Source organism: Ammospiza nelsoni, chromosome 12, assembly GCF_027579445.1.
Source record: "Ammospiza nelsoni isolate bAmmNel1 chromosome 12, bAmmNel1.pri, whole genome shotgun sequence".
In the NCBI taxonomy this organism is placed as follows: domain Eukaryota; kingdom Metazoa; phylum Chordata; class Aves; order Passeriformes; family Passerellidae; genus Ammospiza; species Ammospiza nelsoni.
Window position 1 is genome coordinate 8,766,312 of NC_080644.1, and position 22,333 is coordinate 8,788,644.

Consider the following 22,333-nt stretch of genomic DNA (forward strand, 5'->3'; position numbering starts at 1 on the left):
TCTCTGCTGAAAAATGTTCTTAGGCAGCCGCAGGGGTTGGAGCTGCCCCGGATTGCCGAGCCGGCAGGCGGGAGCCTCCTCTGCTGACTCCTCTCGGGAAGCGATGCCTGCACGTTTCCGTGGGAGCCCCGCCACGCGCGGGCACGGGCAGCGAGCCCAGCGGCGGCACCGGGAGCGGCACCGGGAGCGGCACCGGGAGCGGCACCGGGAGCCGCCCGAGCCGTGACCCGCGCCCGCAGTGCCCGGGGGCCGGGGCTGCCCCGGGGATGGGCTGCCTGGAGCCCATGTGATGCGATGCGGGGCTGGCGCCGCTCTCCCGTCCCTCTCCCGCTCGCTCGCTGCTGTCATGGCGACTCCCAATAATGTTACTCCCACCAACTGCAGCTGGTGGCCCATCTCGGCGCTGGAGAACAGCGCGGGGAAATCCACGGAAGGCGAGGAAAATCACGACCCGACGGACCCCGCTCTCAAATCGCAGGACACATTGGTTTTGTACCACTGGACCCAGTCTTTCAGCTCACAAAAGGTAAAGAGAATGATCGCTCGGCCGGGCGCTGGGGCGAGAATCACCTCCAGGTGCCAGGGCATCGCTTTGCTCGGGAGGATGGATGGATGGACGGACGGGTGGACGGATGGATGCACTGGGGGAGAGCGAGGGGCTCAGCCCCGTGGCTGGCCGGGGCAGCAGCGTGCGGCCAGGCAGATCTCTGTACCTTTTACAGCATCTGCCTGGGGAGGGGATGAGGATGAGGATGAGGATGTGGGGGGAGGGGGCTCGGCCAAATCTTGCCTTTGCTTTGGTATCACGGCTTGCACCGGGAGCCGCCTCGGCTTTTGTGCTCGCTGCCAGCCCCACACTGGCGTGGCCGGGAGCGCAGACAAAGGCAGAGCCGGGCCGGGACCACCCTGATGCTGCTGATGCTGATGCTGCGGGAGGAGAGGCAGCCCGAGCCAGGCTGGTACCCGGGAGAGCATCCCGGACCCCGGCACGCAGCGATGATTCACCCCTCACACTGCAGCAGCGCCCTGGAAATTCTATTCCCGGATTGCCCCAGCAAGAAATCCCGTTTTTCACACAATAGTAAATGCTCATTTCGCAGCACGGCAGCTGTGTGGCAAACCCAGCCTTCACCCCCAGCCTCAAACTCCGCATCATTCCCGAGCCATGAACACCATATGGAGAATGGGCTGCTCGCAGGGGTGGGCGTCGGAACACCAAGTTCCCGGTGCCAGGGCCTCCCCGAGCTGCACAGCCCGGCGGGAAGGCCGGGCAGAGGTGCCCGTTCCTGCCAGCAGACACAAAGGAGGGAGGATGCCCGATGCAGCAGGGGGCTGCACATGGTCGGCAGGATCCGCACTGCCGGGGATGCTCGTGCCCGGCTCCCCGCACAATTCCCGGGAATGTTTTGTCACCTCAGCCTGGGATCCCCTTTGGGGTGTTGGCAGGGACCCCTGGCTGCCTCCTGCCAGGCCTTCAGCTCCTGAAAGCAGCACAGGAAGCCTGGGGCTGGATATCCCTGATGGTGCTGGATACCCCGGGTGGTTCTGGATACCCTGCGTGGTTCTGGATACCCCGGGTGGTGCTGGATACCCCCAGTGGTGCTGGATACCCCAGATGGTGCTGGATACCCCCGGGTGGTACTGGATACCCCAGGTGGTTCTGGATACCCCCAGTGGTGCTGGATACCCCGGGTGGTGCTGGATACCCCAGATGGTGCTGGATACCCCAGGTGGTGCTGGCTGAGGTTTATTTATCAGCTGAGAGGAAAAGGCCAGGAGCGAGTTGCAGTTGAGGAACCCTTTCTCTAGGAAGGAAGGAACCAGGAGGAACCAGGCTTTCTCTTGTTTGACTTTAAAAGAAAAAAAATTAACTCGCCAGTCCTGTGAATAATTAATGACTAATTCCCCAGGAACTCTGAAGTACTCACAGAAAGGCTTATATATGTTAAATTGTATTTTTAGCTGCTGCTAGTTGGATGAAAACAAGTATTTTTGCCTCATTTGATGGTTCTGTAAATCATGGCTTTCTCACATCCCCCGTGGGCTTTTTTTTTTTTTTTGTGTTTGACATACTTAGTTCATAATAGTCAGGTTTTATAACCCAGAAGCCCAAAATGCCATCCCTGAGTGCATATTCAGCACTGTTTAATGCACAGAGCAGAGCAGCAGGATCAGCCCTGAGGTGGGGATGGGGATGGTGATGGTGTCCCACAATCAGCCCCACTCCCGCCTCCTCCTGCCCCTCTGCAAGGCTGGACTCACCTTTCCCACCCCTGAGATGTGTGGGTGCCATCCCTGCCGTGCTGGGCAGGCCCAGGGCTGGAGGAGGGCAGGGGAAGGGGAGGTTTGACACAAGAGGTGTGAAGGTGCTGGGTGATGCCCTCGAGATAATGTCAGCATGGAGGAAGAGGAGGAGGAGGAATGCTGTGCAGGGTCACAGGGGCTGCCTGGAACTTCTCACAGAACAGAGCCTAAAGGCAGAGTCCACTCCTGAGAGTGGAACATACCTGAGTCAGCATCCAGGTCTCCTTCAGCCAGCCAGCAGCACTCACTGGGTGCAAGTGTAAGCATAACATTGCTGCAGCCCTGCTTCCTCCTCTTCCTCCTCTTCCTCCTCTTCCTCCTCCTTTTCTTCCTCAGTATGTGCTGGGATCCACAGCAGCATTACTCCCCCAGCTGGAGAGCTCCTGCCTCCCTCCACCCATGAGGGATTGGCTTTCCTGAGGCAACCAGGACCAGGGAGGATGGTCCATGATTCTGAGAAGACAGGATGGGTTTGGGTGTCCCCTCTTTGCCAGGAAAATTAACTCTTTGCAGCTGTCCCATGGCTACAGCTGCTTGGCTTCTTGCAGGGCAAGCCCGTGATCCTGGCACATCAGGATTAAGTTTAAGTTAACTTAAACAGTGTTTAAATTTAAGGGAAAGTTTTGGGGGTGTAATGGGGTAGTGGGGACTGGAGAGCAGCTCAGAGTGTTGTGCTGAGCCCTTTCTCCCTGGCTGCCTGCCCCAGGTGCGGCTGGTGATCGCAGAGAAGGGGCTGCCCTGCGAGGAGCGGGACGTCAGCATGCCCCTGATGGAGCACAAGGAGCCCTGGTTCATGCGGCTCAACCTGGGCGAGGAGGTGCCCGTCATCATCCACAGGGACAACATCATCAGCGACTACAACCAGATCATCGACTACATGGAGAAGAACTTCACGGGAGGTAGGGCAAGGCTGGGCTCTGCCTCAGAGGAAATTCATGTCTAGTCCACATTTTAAACTGATCTACTTTTTTCCTTTAAAGTTTTATCTTCACCCCAGAAGATCAGCAAGACACCAGCCCACCCCAGACTTGTATGTTTTCCCATGAAATTGAAGAATTTACAGCAGAAATTCCTTGCTGGAGGCTCTGAGGGTTGTGGTAGCTAAGTTCCCCTTTTTCTGTCCTGGAAGTCAGGTTTCCTAACCAGACAATTTCTCTCCGTCCCCACAGTGCATGGTGGCATTTCACCAGAGTCCCCACTGGGGCACAGCCCATGGGAACACCTCTGACTTTAGACACATCTGTGCTTTGTCCCTTTGTGTAAAGGGGCAAAAGGGCCTCTGCTGAGAGAAGGTGGGTGTAAGCTGTGTGCTGCTGCTCCTCTCCCTGCTTCTTCCAGGATTCCTGGGCCAGGGGACCCTGCTGTCCCTGCTGTGCCTCAGAGAAAACAGCCTCTCTAAAGTGAAAACCAGCCAGCAGTGCTGAGGACCATGGGAGGATGATGTGACACAAACCCAGAGGAAGGGACAGCCAGGAGAGGGAAGCTCACATTCCCCTGGAGCAGGGCTGCAGGCCTTGCACACCGGGATGCTGAGACAGAGCTCAGCTTTGCTCAGCAGCCTCTCCCTGGCATCTCACACCCCTTCACCCTCATCCCCCCAGTCCTGGGGGTTGCTGGGCTGGGACACCCACAGGGCAGCCTTCAAAGCTGAGCAGGGATCTCAGGCTTTGTCATCACAATGTTCAGCCCAGCATCTATCCCCTTGCAACAGAGACATCAAAAACATCTCAAAATAGCTCCCAGAGCCAGGGCTCCTTGCCAGCTCAGCTGCTGTCCTCTCCTGGCCCCTCCACTGCGCTGCTGCTCCATGGAGGCACAGAGCTCCCTCCCAGAGGGGCAGCAGGAGAATCCCACACCAGCAGCACGTCCTAGGGAATGGCAGCTGCTTTCCTGCCTGGCAGCAGCCCCAGCACAGGGGACATCAGGGGGTGTCAGTCCCTGCACCACTTCAGCTGGTCTCTGCGAAGGGCAGGTGGTCTGACATATGTGACAACAGGCTGTCCCCAGCAGGAGGGGCACACAGAGCTGTCCGAGCACTGGGAAACTCCTGTCGTTGAGGTTTTCCAGCCAGGTGCAGTTTCTGACCTTTCTGCTGGGAAATGGAGAGGGGAAGCTCCAGGCCCAGAGCATCACTCCCTGCTCCATGCTCTGCTCCATCACATCACCCAGCAGTGCAGCTGCCAAAAGCATTGCCAGGATGTGGCAGTGCTGATCCGAGGGGGAATCAGCCACCTTGCAAAAGTGTGTACAGTTTGAAAATGCCTTTGCAGGGTATTTTTACTGAGCTGTGTTTTCCCCTGGGCTAAGGGCATGGCCTTTATCAGCTGCTTACACACACTGGGGTCCAGCTATCAGTAAAGGGTAGTGTGTGGGTAAATGTTTTCATTTTCCCAAAAATAGCAGTGAATAGTGCCAATAAGCCACATTTGAGGATGTTTCTCACTAGGACACTGCCCAGCAGTGCCCAGAAAGCCAGAAACTGATCAGGGCAACATTTCTTCCAGGCAGTAGTGTCCTCCAAGGTCTGCACCCCCTTGCACAGCCACAGAGTGCATCAGCAGCCTCTATGTGTGGGTTGCTGTGGCATGTAAAGGCAAGCCAGGCCATCCCAATGAAAAACTTCCCTGGAACATGCTGAAGGACGTGGGCTGGTGGCCAGCACGCTGCTATTTCATTGTGGTTGCTCCATCTTCCTGCAGGATGGAGCAGTCCCTCTGCATGTGCTGTTCCCAGCCTCAGCCCCAGCCCTTTGGCTGCTGGCCAGGGCCCTGTGGAAGGAGTACACAAGCTATAGGTCAGTTGTTGTTTCACTCATCTGATCACTTTTCTCGGGTGGAAAATCCCCACTTGGAGAGCTGGAGCCCAGGCAGTGCAGGCAGGGAGCAGCCCTTGGCAGGGAGGAGCCACCAAAACCTCCCCTTGCTCTGGGGGCAGTGACACTGATGCCTATCCGTGGGACAACTCGTGGAGCCTTCCAGCAGGGACAGGCTGGGTCAGAGCCATGAGATTTCCAGTACAGGAGGCACCAAAATTTGCCTGGTTCTTATCCAGCCATGGGCACCAGCAGGCACAGTAATGGCAAGGCCAGGTCCTGCCACCTGCAGCAGGGCTGGGCAGAGCACAGCTGTCACTTCAGGCCCTGAGACAAGGGGCTGCCCTGCTCACATCTGCTAAAACCCTGCCAACATGACCCAACTCAGGTGGGGACACTGGGATGTGGAGAGCCCAGTGCTGCAGGCAGGATGTGAACAACAGTCAGAGTCCTGGTGGTGGATTTACTCACTGCCTGTAGACACTATAAACATTTATGATCCCTTAAAAACCTGGGAGAGTTAAAAATCCTGGGGGAGACAAGAGCAATGTTTTGCTTCTTCTGGTGTCACCTGCCTTGTATTTTGAGCTGACAGAGTAATAAAAGGCACAATGCAAATTACTATCCATGGAAAGTGAATAAACCCAACAAGGCAGGGAGGAGCAGAGCCAGCCAGGGCAAAGGATGTTCCTGCAGCTGAGACACTGGCTGAGCATGGAGGGAAGATGCACTGGGCTTCTTTGGTCATCTACTCTGATTGCCCATTTGGGGATTTTTAAGGAAGCCCAAGATTATGAGGTACCTCACTGTCACTGGAGACTCAAGAGATCCTAAACTCAAATCCCCATCTTTTAACTCTTTTCTGAAGACCAGGAAGATTTTTCTCCCATTCTAAGAGACAAGAAATTAGAGTGTGGAGATCAGGGCTGGCTGCACTGACCCCAGGGAACACCAGGGCTCTGGGGCTGGGTAATGACATCCCTACATTCCCCTGTGATCCCGTGGGTTTGTCCATCTCAGGGCACGGGCTGGCTGCACTCCTGGCTGGCATGGGCAGCAGGGAGGGCGAGGGCAGAGCTGGCAGATTGAGTGAAAGCTCTGCCCCAGGCAGCCCTGCTATCCCAGCAGGATTGCTCCCTGCTGTCCTGAGCAGCTGAGGAGCTGCCAAGGAGCACCTGAGCCCTCCCCGGTATTGCTGATTTGTGGAAGCAAACAAACTCCACAACTTGTGTGAAAGTTGTAAAGCGGGGACTGCTCCCTTCAAAATATATGTGTACCTCTGGGAACTCTAGATCCTCTTTTATCTCTCTCTCTCAAATACATATGCATGCCATTTCACAATAGGTTTACACATATTCATTCTAATGTTTTCACGTGACATTTGCCGCTAATTCTTCTTTATCAGAAAGAATTCCTGGGTCAGGCTGCCCCCTCTCTAACAGTCTCTCTGTCTGCCCCCCTTATCTCTGTCCTTTGGCTGAAGCAGTTTCTCTGAGCATAGGCTTTCTACAAGAACAGGCAGTCAGATTAAACAGCTGTGTTTCCAAGCTACAGACTTAACTCAAAGATGTGTGGGAATCCATAAATCAGAAAGTTTTGGGAAAGCTGCAAAAGGCAAGCCTCAGAGACAGCAGAACTGTGATTAGAGCTAAGCAGTAGCCATGAGATAGATCAGCAAGAAAATTATGTAAAAAGTAGAAAAGCAAGGACAAATAGAACAATGGTTGTATATTAACGTTTGTCTAGAATAACACCCTAAGCTACAGAAAAGTTTATCTAGCAAGATATTAGGAAGTTTTAAGCTTAATAATGGAGCTCTGTGCATTGTGTTTTAAGGCTCCTGCCTGGATGAAATATTGCCTGAATATTATTGTATTCAAAATAAACAGGCATTGTTTTAACCAAAGGTACGTGTGCTTATAGTGATTGGATAGAACTACTGTCAATGTGCTTTTGCTTTGTGTGATTGGTCAAAAAACTTATAAAGTAAGTTGTAGCATTAAGTTCTCGGTCTGCTGCCTGGGATGTGAGCTGGTGGCATCTTCCTGTTGTCATTATATTGCAAAAGTTCTATTGTCATTACATTACAAGGGTTCCATATTTCTAGAGTTTTGTACCACCTTGATGTTTTCTTGTAGGCAGCTTCTCAAAACACTGACTCGTCCTTGCAGTAGCCAACTGACTCCAGTTCCCACCAATCCACTCTTTTATCTCACTCTTCTTATTGGCTACAGGTGTGGCCTGTTAACATCAGGCCTGCTCCTACTCTTTACTAATTGGTTCAGCTGCAGCTCTTTGGGGGATAAGATTTCATTCTATACCACCCTCATTTACCCATACTGTAACGCCCTACATCTTCCCATTGTCATAACCATGTAATGAGACTGACGCTGGAGAATAAAACAGCTCAAGGCACGTTCCTAGCAGTCCCATCCTGTTGGTGATTTGTACAGCGATAGATGTGCATTTCACCTAAATCAAAACGGATTTTTGCTCTGGAGAATTTCCGCTGTGTCTGACCAATAACGCCTTTTCCCTGGCCGTGCAGAGAACGTGCCGCAGCTGATCCCCGAGCCGGGCAGCGCGCTGCACTCGCGGGTGCTGCAGTACCGGGAGCTGCTGGACTCGCTGCCCATGGACGCCTACACGCACGGCTGCATCCTGCACCCCGAGCTCACCACCGACTCCATGATCCCAAAGTACGCCACCACTGAGATCCGCAGTAAGTCAGTCGCCTTCCCGGGGGGCTGCCCAGCTCCTCTAGGCTCCACAGCCCACCGTGCTCCTGCTCGTCTCCCCTTCCTGCCAAAGGACAGCTGGGAAATGGCAAAGCACACAGAACACCCACAGGGTCCCCACCACACCCAAGAAGCTCTGCCTGCAGCACCCACACAAGTGCAATTCCCTGATCTGGGAACTGCAGGCATCCTAAAGGGACTTCCTAACTTCCCCTGGGGTGTCCAGGCTCCCATGCATCTCCTCAGCTCTGACCTGGGAATTGCTGGTATCCTAGAGAGACTTCCTAACTCACGGGGTGTCCAGGCTCCCATGCTTCTCCTCAGCTCTTTCTGGGTCACAGGAATTTGCCCCTCTCCCTGCAATAACTCCAAGGGCAGAGGCAGGAGGGAGCAGCCAGATTGAGTTGCAGGCGGTGCATGAATCGGCACAAGTCTGTGTGCCCGTCCTTCAAGTGCTCATGAAACATTGACGATGCTTAATATAACTCAATGGCAGGGATTGCTCCTGGAGAGAATTCCTGGCCAGAAAAGTGACCTTGTCAGGAGGGTGTTGGCACGTCTCAGGTCCCTCCCTTCCTTTAGGGTCCAGCCCCAAGCTGAGCCCATAGAAAACACTGTTCCCACCCCCATCCCTTTCATTTCCTGGGTCCCAGATGGTCCTGCTGGGGTGGGATGCACTTGTGCACAGAGAGAAATAGGCAGGTCCTGAGGTGCAGCTTGTGGTCTGCCCCGCCTCTGCTGACACCCGTCACAGACAGCTGTCCCCATGTCACCAAGTGTCACCTCCACCCCCAGACCTCGGGCTGAAGTAGGCCAGAGCCCCTCCCTTCCCCAAATGGTGTGGCTGTGATGGCTTCAGCCCCCATCCGCCTCACATCACCTCCCCAGCACTCTGCTGAGGTCTCTGAACACATCTCCTTGTCCAAACCCTGTCACTGGTGGCATTTTCCCAAGCCACAGAAGGGGTATGAGCAGGTCCGTGTGCTGATGGTGTCCTTCCTCCCCAGCTCATCTCCTGCCCCCAGGCAATGGCTCAGCTGCCCTGCTGCAATGGGTGCTGAGGGGAATCGATGTTGTGGTGTCCCAAGGAGAGGGTGAACCCAGGTTCCAGGCTCTCCCAAGGGGAATGAAATCAGGATGATATCCAGGTCTCCATCTGAGTTGCAGCCCCAGGAGAGCTGCTTGGCAGCCTTAGCAAGCACAAGCTCACGGCAAAAATGGGAATTTCAGCATTTTATAGCAGTGCACAGCCTGCTGCTGGCTCCCACCCCACTGGCCCTGGCACCTCCTGCATCAGCACCCTGGCAGAGCCAAGGCCTCCCTTGGTGGAGGAACAAGGAGGGAAAGACAGATGGTCCCTGGCTGGATGATATTAGCCCAACTTTGGGTAATTTATGCTATCCCTTAGGTGTTACTCTGCCTCTAGGATTCCTTTCTTCCTTTCACTCTGCCCCTCTCCCTCCTCTAGCTCCCTTGCACAAAGCCCTTCCCATCCTCCCTGTGCCCAGAGAGGCAGAGGGGTGAGTGAGCATCTCTCCATGCCCATGCTGGGCCCCACACCAGGGAACTGAGGGACAGCTTCACCCAGGAGGGAGCACTCCCTCCCTGCCCCACTGCTCTGAATGCACACCTGAGTGTGGGCAGGCAGCTCAGGCATCCCACAGGCTCAGCCTGCTGGGGATGGAGCTGCAGGGGCCAGGTTATGGGCAAGCCCCGGGCTGTGCTTAACCAGCAAGCAACAGACAGAACTTCCAGCAGCTCTAGTGTGAATCCAGCAGGGGAAATGAAGAGCTGAAACTCTCAGGCTGGGAGTCACCACAGGGGGGGGGATTGGCCATACCTTGGAGCCAGCCCTGCCCTGTGAGATCCCTGTGTGCAGGGACAGCTGACAGAGCCACATACCCTCAGATGTGAAAGCACAGCAGCAGCAAGCCACGGATTTTGCCCATTTTAGCTCTCTGGGATGTTTTCCCTTGGTGCTACAGCCATATTTTGGGCTGCAGGATGAGGTGATTTGCTGTCACACACTGCTTATCCCAGCCTCTCTTTCTGTGTCCCCCAGGACATTTAGCTAATGCCACCACGGACCTGATGAAGCTGGACCATGAAGAGGAGCCACAGCTCTCTGAGCCTTACCTCTCCAAGCAGAAGAAGCTCATGGTGAGTTGGTCAAAGCCACACACATCCCTGGTGCTGGGGGAACACAGACCTGCCATGGGCACCTGGTGCTTTGTGTCCTTGCATCCACTTACTCCACATTCTAACCCTGCTCTCCACCCAGGCCAAGATCCTGGAGCACGACAATGTGAACTACTTGAAGAAGATCCTTGGAGAACTTGGGATGGTGCTCGACCAGATTGAGGCTGAGCTGGAGAAAAGGAAATTGGAGTACCAAGGTAGGCACGGGGCTGTGTTCCCACACGAGGCTGAGGTGCAGCACCAGAAACAGCCAAGATTTGCATCTGATGAACAACTCCCATGGAGCAACCTCTGCTGGGTCTGGGGCTGCCTCTGGGCTCTCCTGGTTTTGGGTACACTGATGTTGTTGCAGCCATGCTCTTACTAACCCCTGGTAAACCAGCCCTGCACCCCTTGCCACAGGGAATAGCAGGAGCCCTGTCCTCATGGGTGCTCTTTAGGAGCCCCAAAGTCACCTCAGGGTGATGGCAGGTGCCCTCTACCCCAGCAAGGGACTGACAGTGACTGATGCTCTGCTGGTTTAGGAAGCAGCAGGCTGGCCCCAGCACCACGAGGAGCTGAAAGTGCAGAGATGGGGACGTGTGCGACAGAAAACCCTCACATCACCAGACTGGGCACATCCCAGAGGAGCACGGGCAGGGAAACCCAGGAATCTGAGGGGCCCTGGAGGGCAGAGCCCTTACAGAGCCTGCGTCACAGGCCAGCAGGTGGGAGACAGGGACACCAGCCATCCCTGACAGCCAACAACGGTGCTGGGAGCCTGCCCAGAGCTGCCCTGGCAGCCAGGGGTGCCTGGGCACAGCTGGGCAGCGCTTGTCCTGCCATCACCCCTGGGTGATGCCAGCCTGCCTCCTCTGTGCCTCACTGCTGGCAGCGCTCAGAGCCCCAGCCCCGAGGGCTGCCAGCACCAGGGGCCAGGTGCAGAGCCCAGGCGCAGTCAATGAGGGGAAGGTCCCACAGCTGGCCCTGCCCTGGGCAGCCCTGCGTCACTCAGGGCCACCCTGGAGAGCTCTTGGAGGTGCCAAGGTGGGGCCCTGCAGGGCAGGGGGCTGGGGATTTACCAGGAGCCCTGATGTGCTCATTGTGGCATCCTGCCTTGCCCTAATTTCCTCAGACACCCTCATTAACCGCTGTGAGGGCTGGCACAGCAGAATTCAGCCTAATGAGGTGCCCTGGGAGGACATCCCAGGTGCCTGGAGCAGAGGCATCACTGCTGCTGCATTGCCAGCACCCACGTGCTCCAATGCCTTCAGTCCTGGTGTGCTGCTCCTGCCCAAACTCCCACCCCGTGCCCATGGTCAGGATGTCAGCAGTGGGCAGGATCACCACCTTGGCAAGCTCCCAGGAGCTGTGGTGCAGCAGCTCTGTGCCCACGCAGCCCAGGCTGCAGCAGCAGCAGGGTGGGAGGTGCTGCAGCAGCACCAGGAGACCCCAGCCACAGTCACCCCCTTCAGCAGGGACTGGCTGAGCCCACCTGGGGCTGCTGGGCATGCACAGGGAACAGTCTTGGCCTGTGCTTCCACCCCACTGGGTGCTGGGCAGGGCTGCAAGGGGCTCCAGACCTCAGCAGAGGATCCAGCCCAGAGCCAGGAGGGACAGAGGGACACGGATGGATCACAGCTCTCTCCTGAATTCACCATCCCCACCTGTGCTTCCTCCTTCACCTGCAGCAGCTCCTGGAGTGATGCAGCTGCCTCAGCCCTGCTCCCCTCACCGCTGAGCAGCAGCACCCACAGGGTCCCAGCACACCCCAGAAGCTCTGGCTGCAGCACCCGCACGAGTCATTAGTCACTGAAAATATTTATTGATTAATTAGGCACAGGCAATCTGTCCACTTGGGCAGTGCCTCCAGCAGGATCTGGCAGGCTGCCAAGCAGCCACAAATGAGGGTTGCTAATTACCCATAATTGCCCCAGCCTGGTCCTGCAGCAGCTGCAGTGTCTGCCCTGGGGTGCTCTAATGCAGCCCCTCTTCTCTTTCCTGACACAATAGCCACAGCACAATGAAGAGCCCCAGAATCAGGAATTTGGAGCAAAGCTGACTGAGTGTGGATTTTTGTGTCCCTTCTGATGTTCTTTACCTGCACCTTCTTTCATCTCCCTCAGCTCCATCCCAGCCCAGCTCCTCACTATTGAAAGGGCACTGAGGGAGTGCTTAACAATATCCTGGACTGAAACGGCTTTTTCCAAACTAACAGCAGCTTGGTTTATTTTTGGATGTCTCTCTAGTTGGGTTATTTCTGGGATCACCCATTATCAGGGGTTCTCAACCCTTCAGTGTCTTTCTTCATGTCCTGCAACCACCCTGAGCTCTGTCTCCCCCAAATCCTGGCTCTTGGCACAGAGGTGCTGCCAGTTTTGGTGTCCCTGGTACAGGAGAGAGAACAAAGGCAGAACCTCCCCAGCAGCACACACGGGAGAGCAGCCAGGCCATGCAGCAAATGGTTTTGATTCCTGAGGATTTCTCACATCCCTAAAATAGGCCAGGTTGACGTGACACTCCCGAAACAGCTCCTGGTGCTGCCAAGGGCAGACACTGCTGCTGTCCCCGAGCACTGACACAGCACAAGGGGTCACTGCACAGCATCTTCCTTCAAGGGGAGCAAAGGGCTCTTTTCCAGGGATCTCCTACTGCTCTTGACTTGGGGGAGAGGCAGCAGAGCTGCTTTGCAGCCAGTAATTTGTGTATTCACACAGGCTATAAATCACCATCTCTTATTCCAAGCTTTTGGCACCCCGTACCCTCCATCACAGTAGATGGGCTCTGAGCTCCTGGCCCATCAGAGAGCTGGGAAAAAACACCCCAGATCTACAAATGCTCCTGCCTATGTGGACCTTTTGAGCAAGCTTTTAGGTGTCTCCCCAAGGGATTCTTACCTCTGCTCTGTGTATTCTCTCTCCAGGGCAGAAATGTGAACTTTGGCTCTGCGGATGCGTCTTCACTTTGGCCGATGTCTTGTTAGGAGCCACCCTGCACCGCCTCAAGTTTCTGGGACTCTCTAAGAAATACTGGGAGGATGGCAGCAGACCCAACCTACAGTCCTTCTTTGACAGGATACAGAAACGCTTCGCCTTCAGGAAAGTTTTGGGAGACATCCACACCACGCTGCTCTCTGCAGTGGTACCCAACGCCTTCAGGCTGGTCAAGCGGAAACCTCCCTCCTTCCTTGGAGCCTCCTTCCTGATGGGATCTCTGGGGGGAATGGGATATTTTGCTTATTGGTACTTAAAGAAAAAATACATCTAGTGCTGACTGCTTGGTGTTTAGTTTGGTGTCTCTGTGCTGTGTGAAATTATGATGAAGCCTCAGTAACTGTAATGAAATTTGAAGCAAGGTAATGAATAATTATATTGTTTAATGTAACATTCCATAGTCTAGAAGTAGAAACCTATACTGCAAGGAAATAAGACAACAACAACAACAACAACAACAACAACAAAAGCGTCAACTTGTAAATGCCTTTTTTAGGTTTAGGTATTCAACTCCAGCCAGAGGCTCAAGGGTTCATGGGCTCAGCCCTGCCCACTGGGAAGTGGCACTGCCTCCAGCACCACCAGCTCCAGGGGGACAGACAGAATCCCAGGAGGCTTCCCAACACCCAAGTTGACTACTGGGACTTGGATACTTGGTCCTGTGCGTTTGTGTTTCCAAATTGTTCACCGGCCACATTTCACACATGCAGGTAGTGGGGACTTTCTTCTTCTAGAAGGCGTTGTGTTGTCGTGCTCGGAGCAGGGTGCAGTAGCTGGTCACAGTCAAGGTGGATTTATGTTCTTCAAGTATTCCATTTTAAAAATTATTTTCATTAAAAGGAATATTTTTTATTGAGCTGCTCTTAGAATGTATCCACTTTCTACGTCTGGTTTTGGTGGGCTTTTTTTTAAAAGAATTTAATGTCTGTCTTTAACTGCCGCACTTTTTCCTTGAGATAAATCGTTTTGACTTTCATCCTGAATTCTGGCACATGAAGGAGATTATTGTTTTAAGCCTTTTGGCTCTGTCTCTTGAGTTTTCTTTCACGGATTTGCAAAGGATCTTTCACCAACTGAGCATATATGGACTCTGAAAAAGTACAACCATTTTCAGAACTTTTCAGCACTTTCCTGAAGGCGCTTTGGCTTTCTTCCATCGGGGGCTCTTTTCTGTCATTTCCTCGCTGTGTGTTTTCTTAGGGACACTTTGCACAGAATCACATTGATGACTTTCTTGTGCCTTTTGCATGCTGGAAAGAATAACAGGCCTCACTGCTACTCATGCTTTGGAAACTGAGATCCTCAATAAACCATATGGGAGGAGTAATGGCTTCGCATCTCTAAATGTGTTCCACATCCTTCTGGTCCCAGTGCAAGGCATGCCCCAGGGCACTGGGATGTGCAGGTGGTTTGTGCTTTGCCTCATGTACTGCACTGGTACAAAACTTGCATGGAAATTATATGTATTCCTCTTCCAACCACTAATTTCTGTCAGCACTCAGCCTGCTGGCTTTCCAGGCACTCCAGTGATCCCTGGGAGCCATGCTGTATCTCAGGGCTTGGGAATGAATGCCAAGGGTGGCTGAAATAACAGGAATTGCATTTGCCTCTGATTCAAAGGTTATCTTTATGCATTTGAAAGCAGCAACCTTTCCCAGGACCTTTTGGTACAACCTGGCAGCCACAGAATTGGGAATATTTAGCAGGAATTAAAGGGGATGAGCACATCGAGAGTGCAAAACACACATTTATATGGTGCTTGCCATAAGGCTGATCTGACAGGCTTCTAGAATACAACAGGCTGTGTAGCTGCAGAGGCTCTGTGTTACCCCTGTTACCACCCTGTGGTTGGGTAAGCACTTAAAATTGGGGTGTGAGAACCTAAATCCACCTGGTTCCTGCAGCTGAGGCTCCTGAGGGAAACCTTGCAGACACACAATATCCCAAATAATTCAGTATTTGCTTCGTGGAGTCAGTGACTTCAGAAGAAATAGTTATTTTCCTTTTTGTTGAAGAGGGAGGCAGGAGAGTGCCCTGAGCTCCTCCCTTTTGCTGAATCTGAAAGGTGTAAAATGAACTAGGGGTCATCCTCTCTTTGGTCAATTAGCTGGTGATAAACCCCCCAGAAATACTTATAAAGGTACACCAACATAAAATCCTTACCAGGATTTCACCCTTTTCCCTTTGTTTGTAGTCCTACATGCACATTCCCTGGTGATCTCCAAAAGCTGATGAAATGCACACTCCAGGCCGGAAAGGAATATTAATGGGTTACAAGGCCAGGAAACCCAGAGGGAAGAAGAGCAAAAACTTCCTCCATTGCTAGGGTTTCAGCCCAAGAATGAGGCAGAAGGAAGCTGCTTTGCAAGACTGCTGCTGGTTACTTTGCTCCTTAATTTTATTTATTTTTGTATTTTAAACCACAGAACTGTAAAGCCATGGAGCAAATCAGACCTCTGAACACTGGAGAAAATAGGTGTGTGTTTTGTTAGGAGTACACTGTTAAAATGCAGCTGTTAGGAGGAAGCCCAGCAGCTGGAACAGGAGAGGAGCTGTCACCAGTGTTGCACTGTGGGCTGCTGGGAAGCCACTGATGCTGTTGTGGTGGATTTTATACAGGTTCTCAGCTAGAAATAGTCAATAATTGTGGGATCTCAGCACCTCAGGATGGAGGTGCAGAGAGGCTGAGACCACCCTTGGGGGGCTCGGGAATCCTGGAATGTTGCCAGAAGTGTCTGGTGGCAGGATTTTGATCCTACACAGGAGATGAGACCTGTATGAGGACTGGGAGGAATTCACTGGGTGTATGGTGAAGGGATAAGTTAGTTAAAGTGTAAAACACAGGGTTTAGGATCTTGGTACAGGGGGGTCTAAAGAAGTAAGATGGAGGAATTGGGGCGTGTCCTGTCCTTCTTCTTCTTCTTCTTGGCCTCCATCTTCTGTGGTGGTGGTGGCACTTTGGGATTGGTCATTACTAGAAGTACACCGGTTAATAAGGGTAGAAGGTATTGGGGAGAAATGATAAATATTGTACACGTAACTTAGGGTATAAAGATAAGTGACCGCCCGGGGGCTTCGGGAGTGTGCCCATGGCTGACTTGCTGTGCAGACCTCTGTCAGGCTGAAAGAAAATCTTTTAGATAAACAATTAATAAACACCAAGACCGAGACAAGATCAGAAGTCTCTCCTCGTCCTTTGAAGCATCGGCTCTTCAAGGCCATCCCTGGCCTTTCCAGGCCACCTAAACAGCTCACAGAAAACCTTACAAATAATAAGCCTTTGTTCTGGACCAAATAAAAATAAAATATTAAAAAAAAAAAAAAAATTGGCGCCACTCCCTGTCACTAAGCCTTGTTTTCGTGTCCTGGTAATGAAAAAGTACCAGGACTTTGCTCCAGGGAAAAGCAATTGGTGAGAGTGATAAAAGACAATTTCTGTAGCAGGCAGAGGCTGGATTGATGTGTGAGATCCCTGAATGAATGTCAGAGCCCCGATCAATCCCCTTAGCCGTGTCCATAGGCAGCCCTGGGGTGATTACAGGCTGTTATCATAGAAATTTGCTCTTGCTCTGACTGATCTCAGCCTGATCAGACCTTTCTGCTCCAGTTCCACTGCGAAGGGGAGCCCACTGCACGCCCTGGCCATGAGCCAGGCACTGGCCTGTTTGCTGCCCAGGGCATGTTCTGTACACAGAAACATGGAAATGATGGCAAAAATCTGGTTTCTCACTCCAGGACTCTCTGCTTTGCTCTCAGCAAGGTGTGGGGTAACAGCAGTGCCCAAGGGGAAAGGCTGGAAGGTGAGGCACCTCAGAGATGCTATTTTATATTTTCAGACAAGAGGGAATGGCTCCTGCTGCATCCTGCTCCCAATACTCCTGTGTGCCTGACCCAACCCCAGCCAGGGTCCTCCTTCACTCTGGATGTACTCATTGACCCAAGCAAATTTTTATCCTCCAAAATCCCTGTGTTTTAGAGACAAATGTGCTTTGAGGCACCTCAGTGCTTTAAAATCTGTGTCTGTGCTGAGGTGTGGAACTTGTAATTATCAGAGGAACGAAAATCAGGAGCTTTCTGTCAAGTCCAAGCACCCCTGAGTTGCAGCTTGATGACACAGAGCCTTTCCCTCCTGCCTCCCAAGCCTCCTGTTTAACAGGCTCCCAGTGGTCACATTTGCAGAGCTGCAGCTTCTGAAATCTTTTTACTCCTACAGGATTTGCTCAAAAGACTCGATTATGAAAATTGAAAATGTACATGTCAGCCTTACTGCTGGCTGGCATTGCTCTCCTTTGCTTGGCAAGGGATGGAGGGGACCTCTCCATGCAGAATAAAGGATTTCAACACCAAGCTGGCCAGAGGACAGGGAACACACCACAGAGCCTCTCACAACTTGCCAAATAAATCAAGAGCTGCCTAAGAATGTCTAGTGACCATTTGGTGGCCCTGTCAGAAATTATTTGCCAAGTGCTCCTCTGTTTTTGAAGGGAAAAAACCATCCTTACCCCTCAACTGCAATTTCAGAATCCAGGCTACAGAGGGAAGAGGGATGGTGTAGGAGCTGCCCCTTCCTTCCTTTCGGCTGTGAAAGTAAATGAAGGATTTCCCCACATACCACCAAAACATTAAAGCTTGTGAAAATAATTAACATCAAGTTGTGTTTGGTGGTGTTCACTGCCATCATTAGGATCAAAGCCAAAACCACCCAGACTGGATCCACAATGCAGGCAGTGACAGCAACTAAATCCCTCAGGCTACTGAAAGGTATGTGGGATTGAAATAATGTGGGATAGTATGAATACAGTACTTTGAGATGGCTAGGATAATATAAAATATGATGATATGAGACTAAAAACTAAAAACCCAAAGAAACAGGAAAAATGTACAACCTAAGAGCTAACTATTGTAACCCAAACCTGTGGCATAGCTGAGGATAAAAGGGCAATTCCTACTCACAGCAAAGCTGCTCTTGCTACACAAGTCTGTAGAAAAGCTCCTTCTGCCATAGTGGCATAAAGTCCCCAGTTCAGCAGCAGTGCCCAGGGAAAAGTTCAACCCCCACAGGTGTGAATTAAAATTGAAAACGTCTCTGTATGCAGTGAACAGGAACAGATTTTGTATGCCTGAAAGATTTCCCAAAGCATGGCCTCAGTGGCCAAACTGCAGATGTTTCAGACCCAGCCATTTCTACTGAATCTAAAGCTACAAGCAGTAATAAAAACACACAGCAACTTAGATTCTCTGACAAAGCACATTCATGATAAATACATTTCCTGGTTTTCCCCTGGTGCTGATCCCCAAATGTGCCCAAAGGACATTTCACTGTCATTTTCCTTCATTCTCCTTTTAACTGGCTTTTCTCTGGAGGATTAAACAGAGAGAAAACAGCCTGCACTGAGCAGCTCTCAGTGGAAGAAGGAATGGCAGCTCTGCCATAAATAATGAGGATGAAGAATTGCTCTGTCCATCACTGCAGCAGTACCTGTGTGCTGCTGGCCAGGCTCTACCTGCAGAGAGGACATAATTTCCATTTCCATGTCACTTTGGCACTGGAGAGAGCTTCAATAAGGAAAATGTCAACCTCCACCCACTTCTCAGGAGCTCACAGGAGTTTTTCTTCCTTTTTGTTCCCTCTGCACAATGGTCTACTTTCAGGTCCTTTTTTTCCTCACCCCTCTCTGCTGTCCTAGCCCTTTGCTGTCCCCTGGGCTCTCTGGTGTCACTCTCCTGTCACAGACAGCAGGCCACGTGTGACCATCCCCCAGGGACATTCCTGCTGTCAGGAGTCCCTGGGCTCTCAGGTTCTGCATCCCCTTCCCTTCCCCCTGTCTGAGGAAGAACTGCTGAGAAAGGAAGGAGATGGAATCTTGCTAAAAACCTCTTAACAAACAGCACAGACCAATGATTTCTAAAACATTCATTTAAAAATAATACCATCCATCCCCCGTGCTTGCATTGCCTCCCTTCTCAGCCCTTTCCTACCAGCACCTCATCTCTCCTGCGACCTAAATCCTTTTTAGCTCCAGGAGAGTTATCCAAATAAAGCTACTTTGCAGTCAGAACAGTGTAACCAGGTTTGAGGGTGCTGTGTAATGCTGCAGGCAGTTCTTGACACAGAACCAAGTATCCTGCATAGTTAAGTGCAGTTTTGCACACGCTCTTTACACACAAGGTCATGTCACTCCACCACCAGCCTCCTGAACACTCTTCTATTTTTGCTTACCAGAAGCAATTTCTTGCCATTCTGTCCCCTGGGATCCAAGCACCACACAACAGCAATAGGTTTTTCTTCCCTTGGTCACAAGAAAAAAAACCCCAAACAAAATCTCTGAAAACAACAAAGAAAAATCCCCAGCAAACAAAATAAACCAAAAACCATTTTTTTTCTCCTTACTTCCAAACTGTGACAATCAAGATAAAAAATACGTATATTCTTAAAAACTTCAAACCTCTATCACTCCCATTCTTCTAAAAATGGAATCAGGTCAGGCTATGACAAAGCTGAAGCACCAGAGCTGTGGCCCACACCAGGTCCATGCCTGCTGCCATCACCTGCAAAACCTGCAGCGGGCAGGCCCAGGGTGCCACCCCAACAGCACAACCCTGCTAGGTGTGGGAACAACAATTCACACATTTGGACAAGGCCAACAGGCTCTGTGGGGTGAGCAGCATCCTTGTTTTCCACCCTTTTTGCATGGCTTTCCCCACCAGAGTCGGCTGTTCTGAGCTCAGCCTGTTCAGCTGAATTCTCCTCGGTGGTGAGTGACAGCATTCAGGCTGTCACCAACATGTCACACCACGAGTGACCTCCCAGCACAGAACCCATGACAAGGGAGGGCTCTGCAGGCAGGGCAGGATCCAGGGAAAGGATTTCAGAAGCTGACATTTACACTGAGGATGTGCCCAGTTCCTGCTCTGGTATCAAGCAGGACTGAGGGAATGCACAAAACTAACCTGAACTGGATGGGAAAAGGCTTCAGAGAGGTGAGGAAAAAGTAAGTTTTTGCATTTATTCTTGTTGAACATTTTCCTTTCTTCAGCCTTCACCTCCAGGGAGATCCTCAGCTCTGCCACAGATCTCCTGTCACTGCACACATTGTCAGGAAGAGCACAACAGGGAAAGGGCATTTTTCCAAGTGCTGCTTTCCTATGATATCCAACCCTCCTGAAAGGATATAAAGCTCTTCCCCTACTGTTAATTTTGTTTTAGTCCCAATGCTTTACAGAGGAGTAATTTGGCTTGTTACAAGCACATGGCATTATCTTTCATTTTGTGATGGACAGGGGGTAGTTTAAAAATAAATAAGCTTTCAGACTAAATAATACAATTATATAATTGCCTTAGATTTCATGGACTGCGCTCAATCCTGATAGCCATTTCCATGTCTGCTTTTTCAGCTTTTAAACTTTATGCTCTCATTCTGTACTTTATTTAGGCACTAAGGGACTCTTCCCATATCCAAATTAATGATTTCCTGCTAAGCACCTGGATGAAAGCACCCTGCAGTGAAGTGAGCACTCAGTCCAAGAGAAGGACAAAGGTAACTCTCCTAATGCATCGAGGTCTGCTCATCACATCATCTTTTTCCTCCCCTGAGCTTGAGCACATCAGGTGCAGTTCTTAAATGAATAAACCATGTGCTTTTCTCCAGGTTTTCCACCAGCACAGTGACAGAGCAGTTTAACAACAGTTAAACATCAGTTCAGAGTCACAACAGCCTTTTTGTGTCTATTAATTACTTTCATCTTAAGCTTTGCAAAATGCCTCAAAGGAGGGAAGGCAAAATACTGAGAGAGCACACATCCAGCAGAGGTGGAGAGCATTTATTACTAATCTGTGCTCCAGGAGGAGAGATGAAGCTATGAAAAGAAATAATCCCAGGAAGCAGGTTTCTGAGCAAAAGGAGATAACACGAGGTGATCAAAGAGTTGGAGAAGGCTGATTGCAGAGAGCTGCAGGGAGCTACTTTGAGTGTCCTGGTTTGAGGAACACTAAGCTACAGTGGACAAATCAGTTACTATTTCATGAAGTGACCATTGACTTGAGTTCACAACTAAAGACCGATTTCCCAAAATATTTAACATATCACAGCAGTTTCTTCCATTAACGTGCACTCCAGGGCATAACTGGGTGTTTCTCACTTTGTCACCGATTGCCACACACCAAAACAGAAAACAGGATTTTTTTTTTTTTTTTTTTTTTTTTTTTTTGCAGCCACCCACAACCCAAGTTTCAGCACACACAAATAAATTGGGAAACCAGGAATATCATTTAGCACCAGTGAAGCATTCATGGATGACATTTGCTTTAACAAACTTGGAGGAAGAATCAAACCCTGGGTTCAGGCTTGTTTAAAGTCTGAGCTGCTCACATGGCTCTTATGAAAGACCTCAACTTTCCTGTTTGCCTGAGCTCACCTGCAGTGACACCAACATCTGAAAGAGTCCCAGGTAAGTGAAGAGTGAAATGAATCCTAAGGCAGTTTCTCTTCCCACTGTGCTCTACCTGTTCCCAGCAGAGGAAAATGTTTAAGGCACCAAGAGCTGCCTTGACCACAGTCAGGACAATGCTGCTCCTGTGAAACAACTGTGAAACAGGGCCCACAAAACAGCCCAAACACAGGCAATGAAAGATTAACAGACAGATGTTGAAATATGTTAGTAAGATGTTGGAGACAAAAATTCCCTGGGTAATTCTGCAGACAGAAACACAGCTCTGTGAGAACAACAGGAATACTTTAATGCAGAAAAAAAAAAAAAAAAATCCACCCCAACACTTGAAACAAACCAGTAATACCTGTTGACAGCTGATTTGTGCCTTTGGCACAGGATACCAAATCCAGCTGCTCCCAGCACTGTTTCTCTTTGGCTGCAAATCTGTTGTGGAGAGGCTGCAATTTTTATTTTAATGATAAAATTTGGGAGAGAAATGAAACTCAGATAAATGTGATGGCAAAGATGTGAACAAGAAATTTGCAACTTTAAGTTTCCAGATGAAGCACAAGGAAGCAGATTCCTAGTTTGGAGTAGAGTCAAAAAGCACAAATAAGGTCTGGAGCACAAGGGAACCTTCTGAGCCAAGAGCTGGCCATGGTGTCTGGGCTCTGAGAAAGACCCCAGCATTTCCAAACTCAGGAGGAGTATTCCAGCCCATGGGAGTATCCCCATACATTTCAATGGATTAGGCTTTCCCTCTGCTACAACAAACCATGCTTACAAAATGAACTGCTGGGTGTAACAGGCACACATTGGGAAACTTGCTTTAGGCAGCATGGCTTTTGTGTGTTTTTGTTTCTTTTTAAAACTCTGCA

The 22,333-nt window shown here is 51.0% G+C and overlaps 1 protein-coding gene across 1 annotated transcript; it reads left to right on the plus strand.

Moving 5' to 3' along the window:
- The first annotated feature begins 289 nt into the window (after positions 1–289).
- Positions 290–14,325, plus strand: GDAP1L1 (ganglioside induced differentiation associated protein 1 like 1). Its single transcript, XM_059480780.1, has 6 exons — positions 290–526; positions 3,011–3,203; positions 7,665–7,838; positions 9,917–10,014; positions 10,136–10,250; positions 12,956–14,325. The coding sequence occupies exons 1-6, from the start codon at positions 290–292 to the stop codon at positions 13,297–13,299; spliced, it is 1,161 nt and encodes a 386-aa protein (XP_059336763.1). The 3' UTR covers positions 13,300–14,325.
- Positions 14,326–22,333: the final 8,008 nt, after the last annotated feature.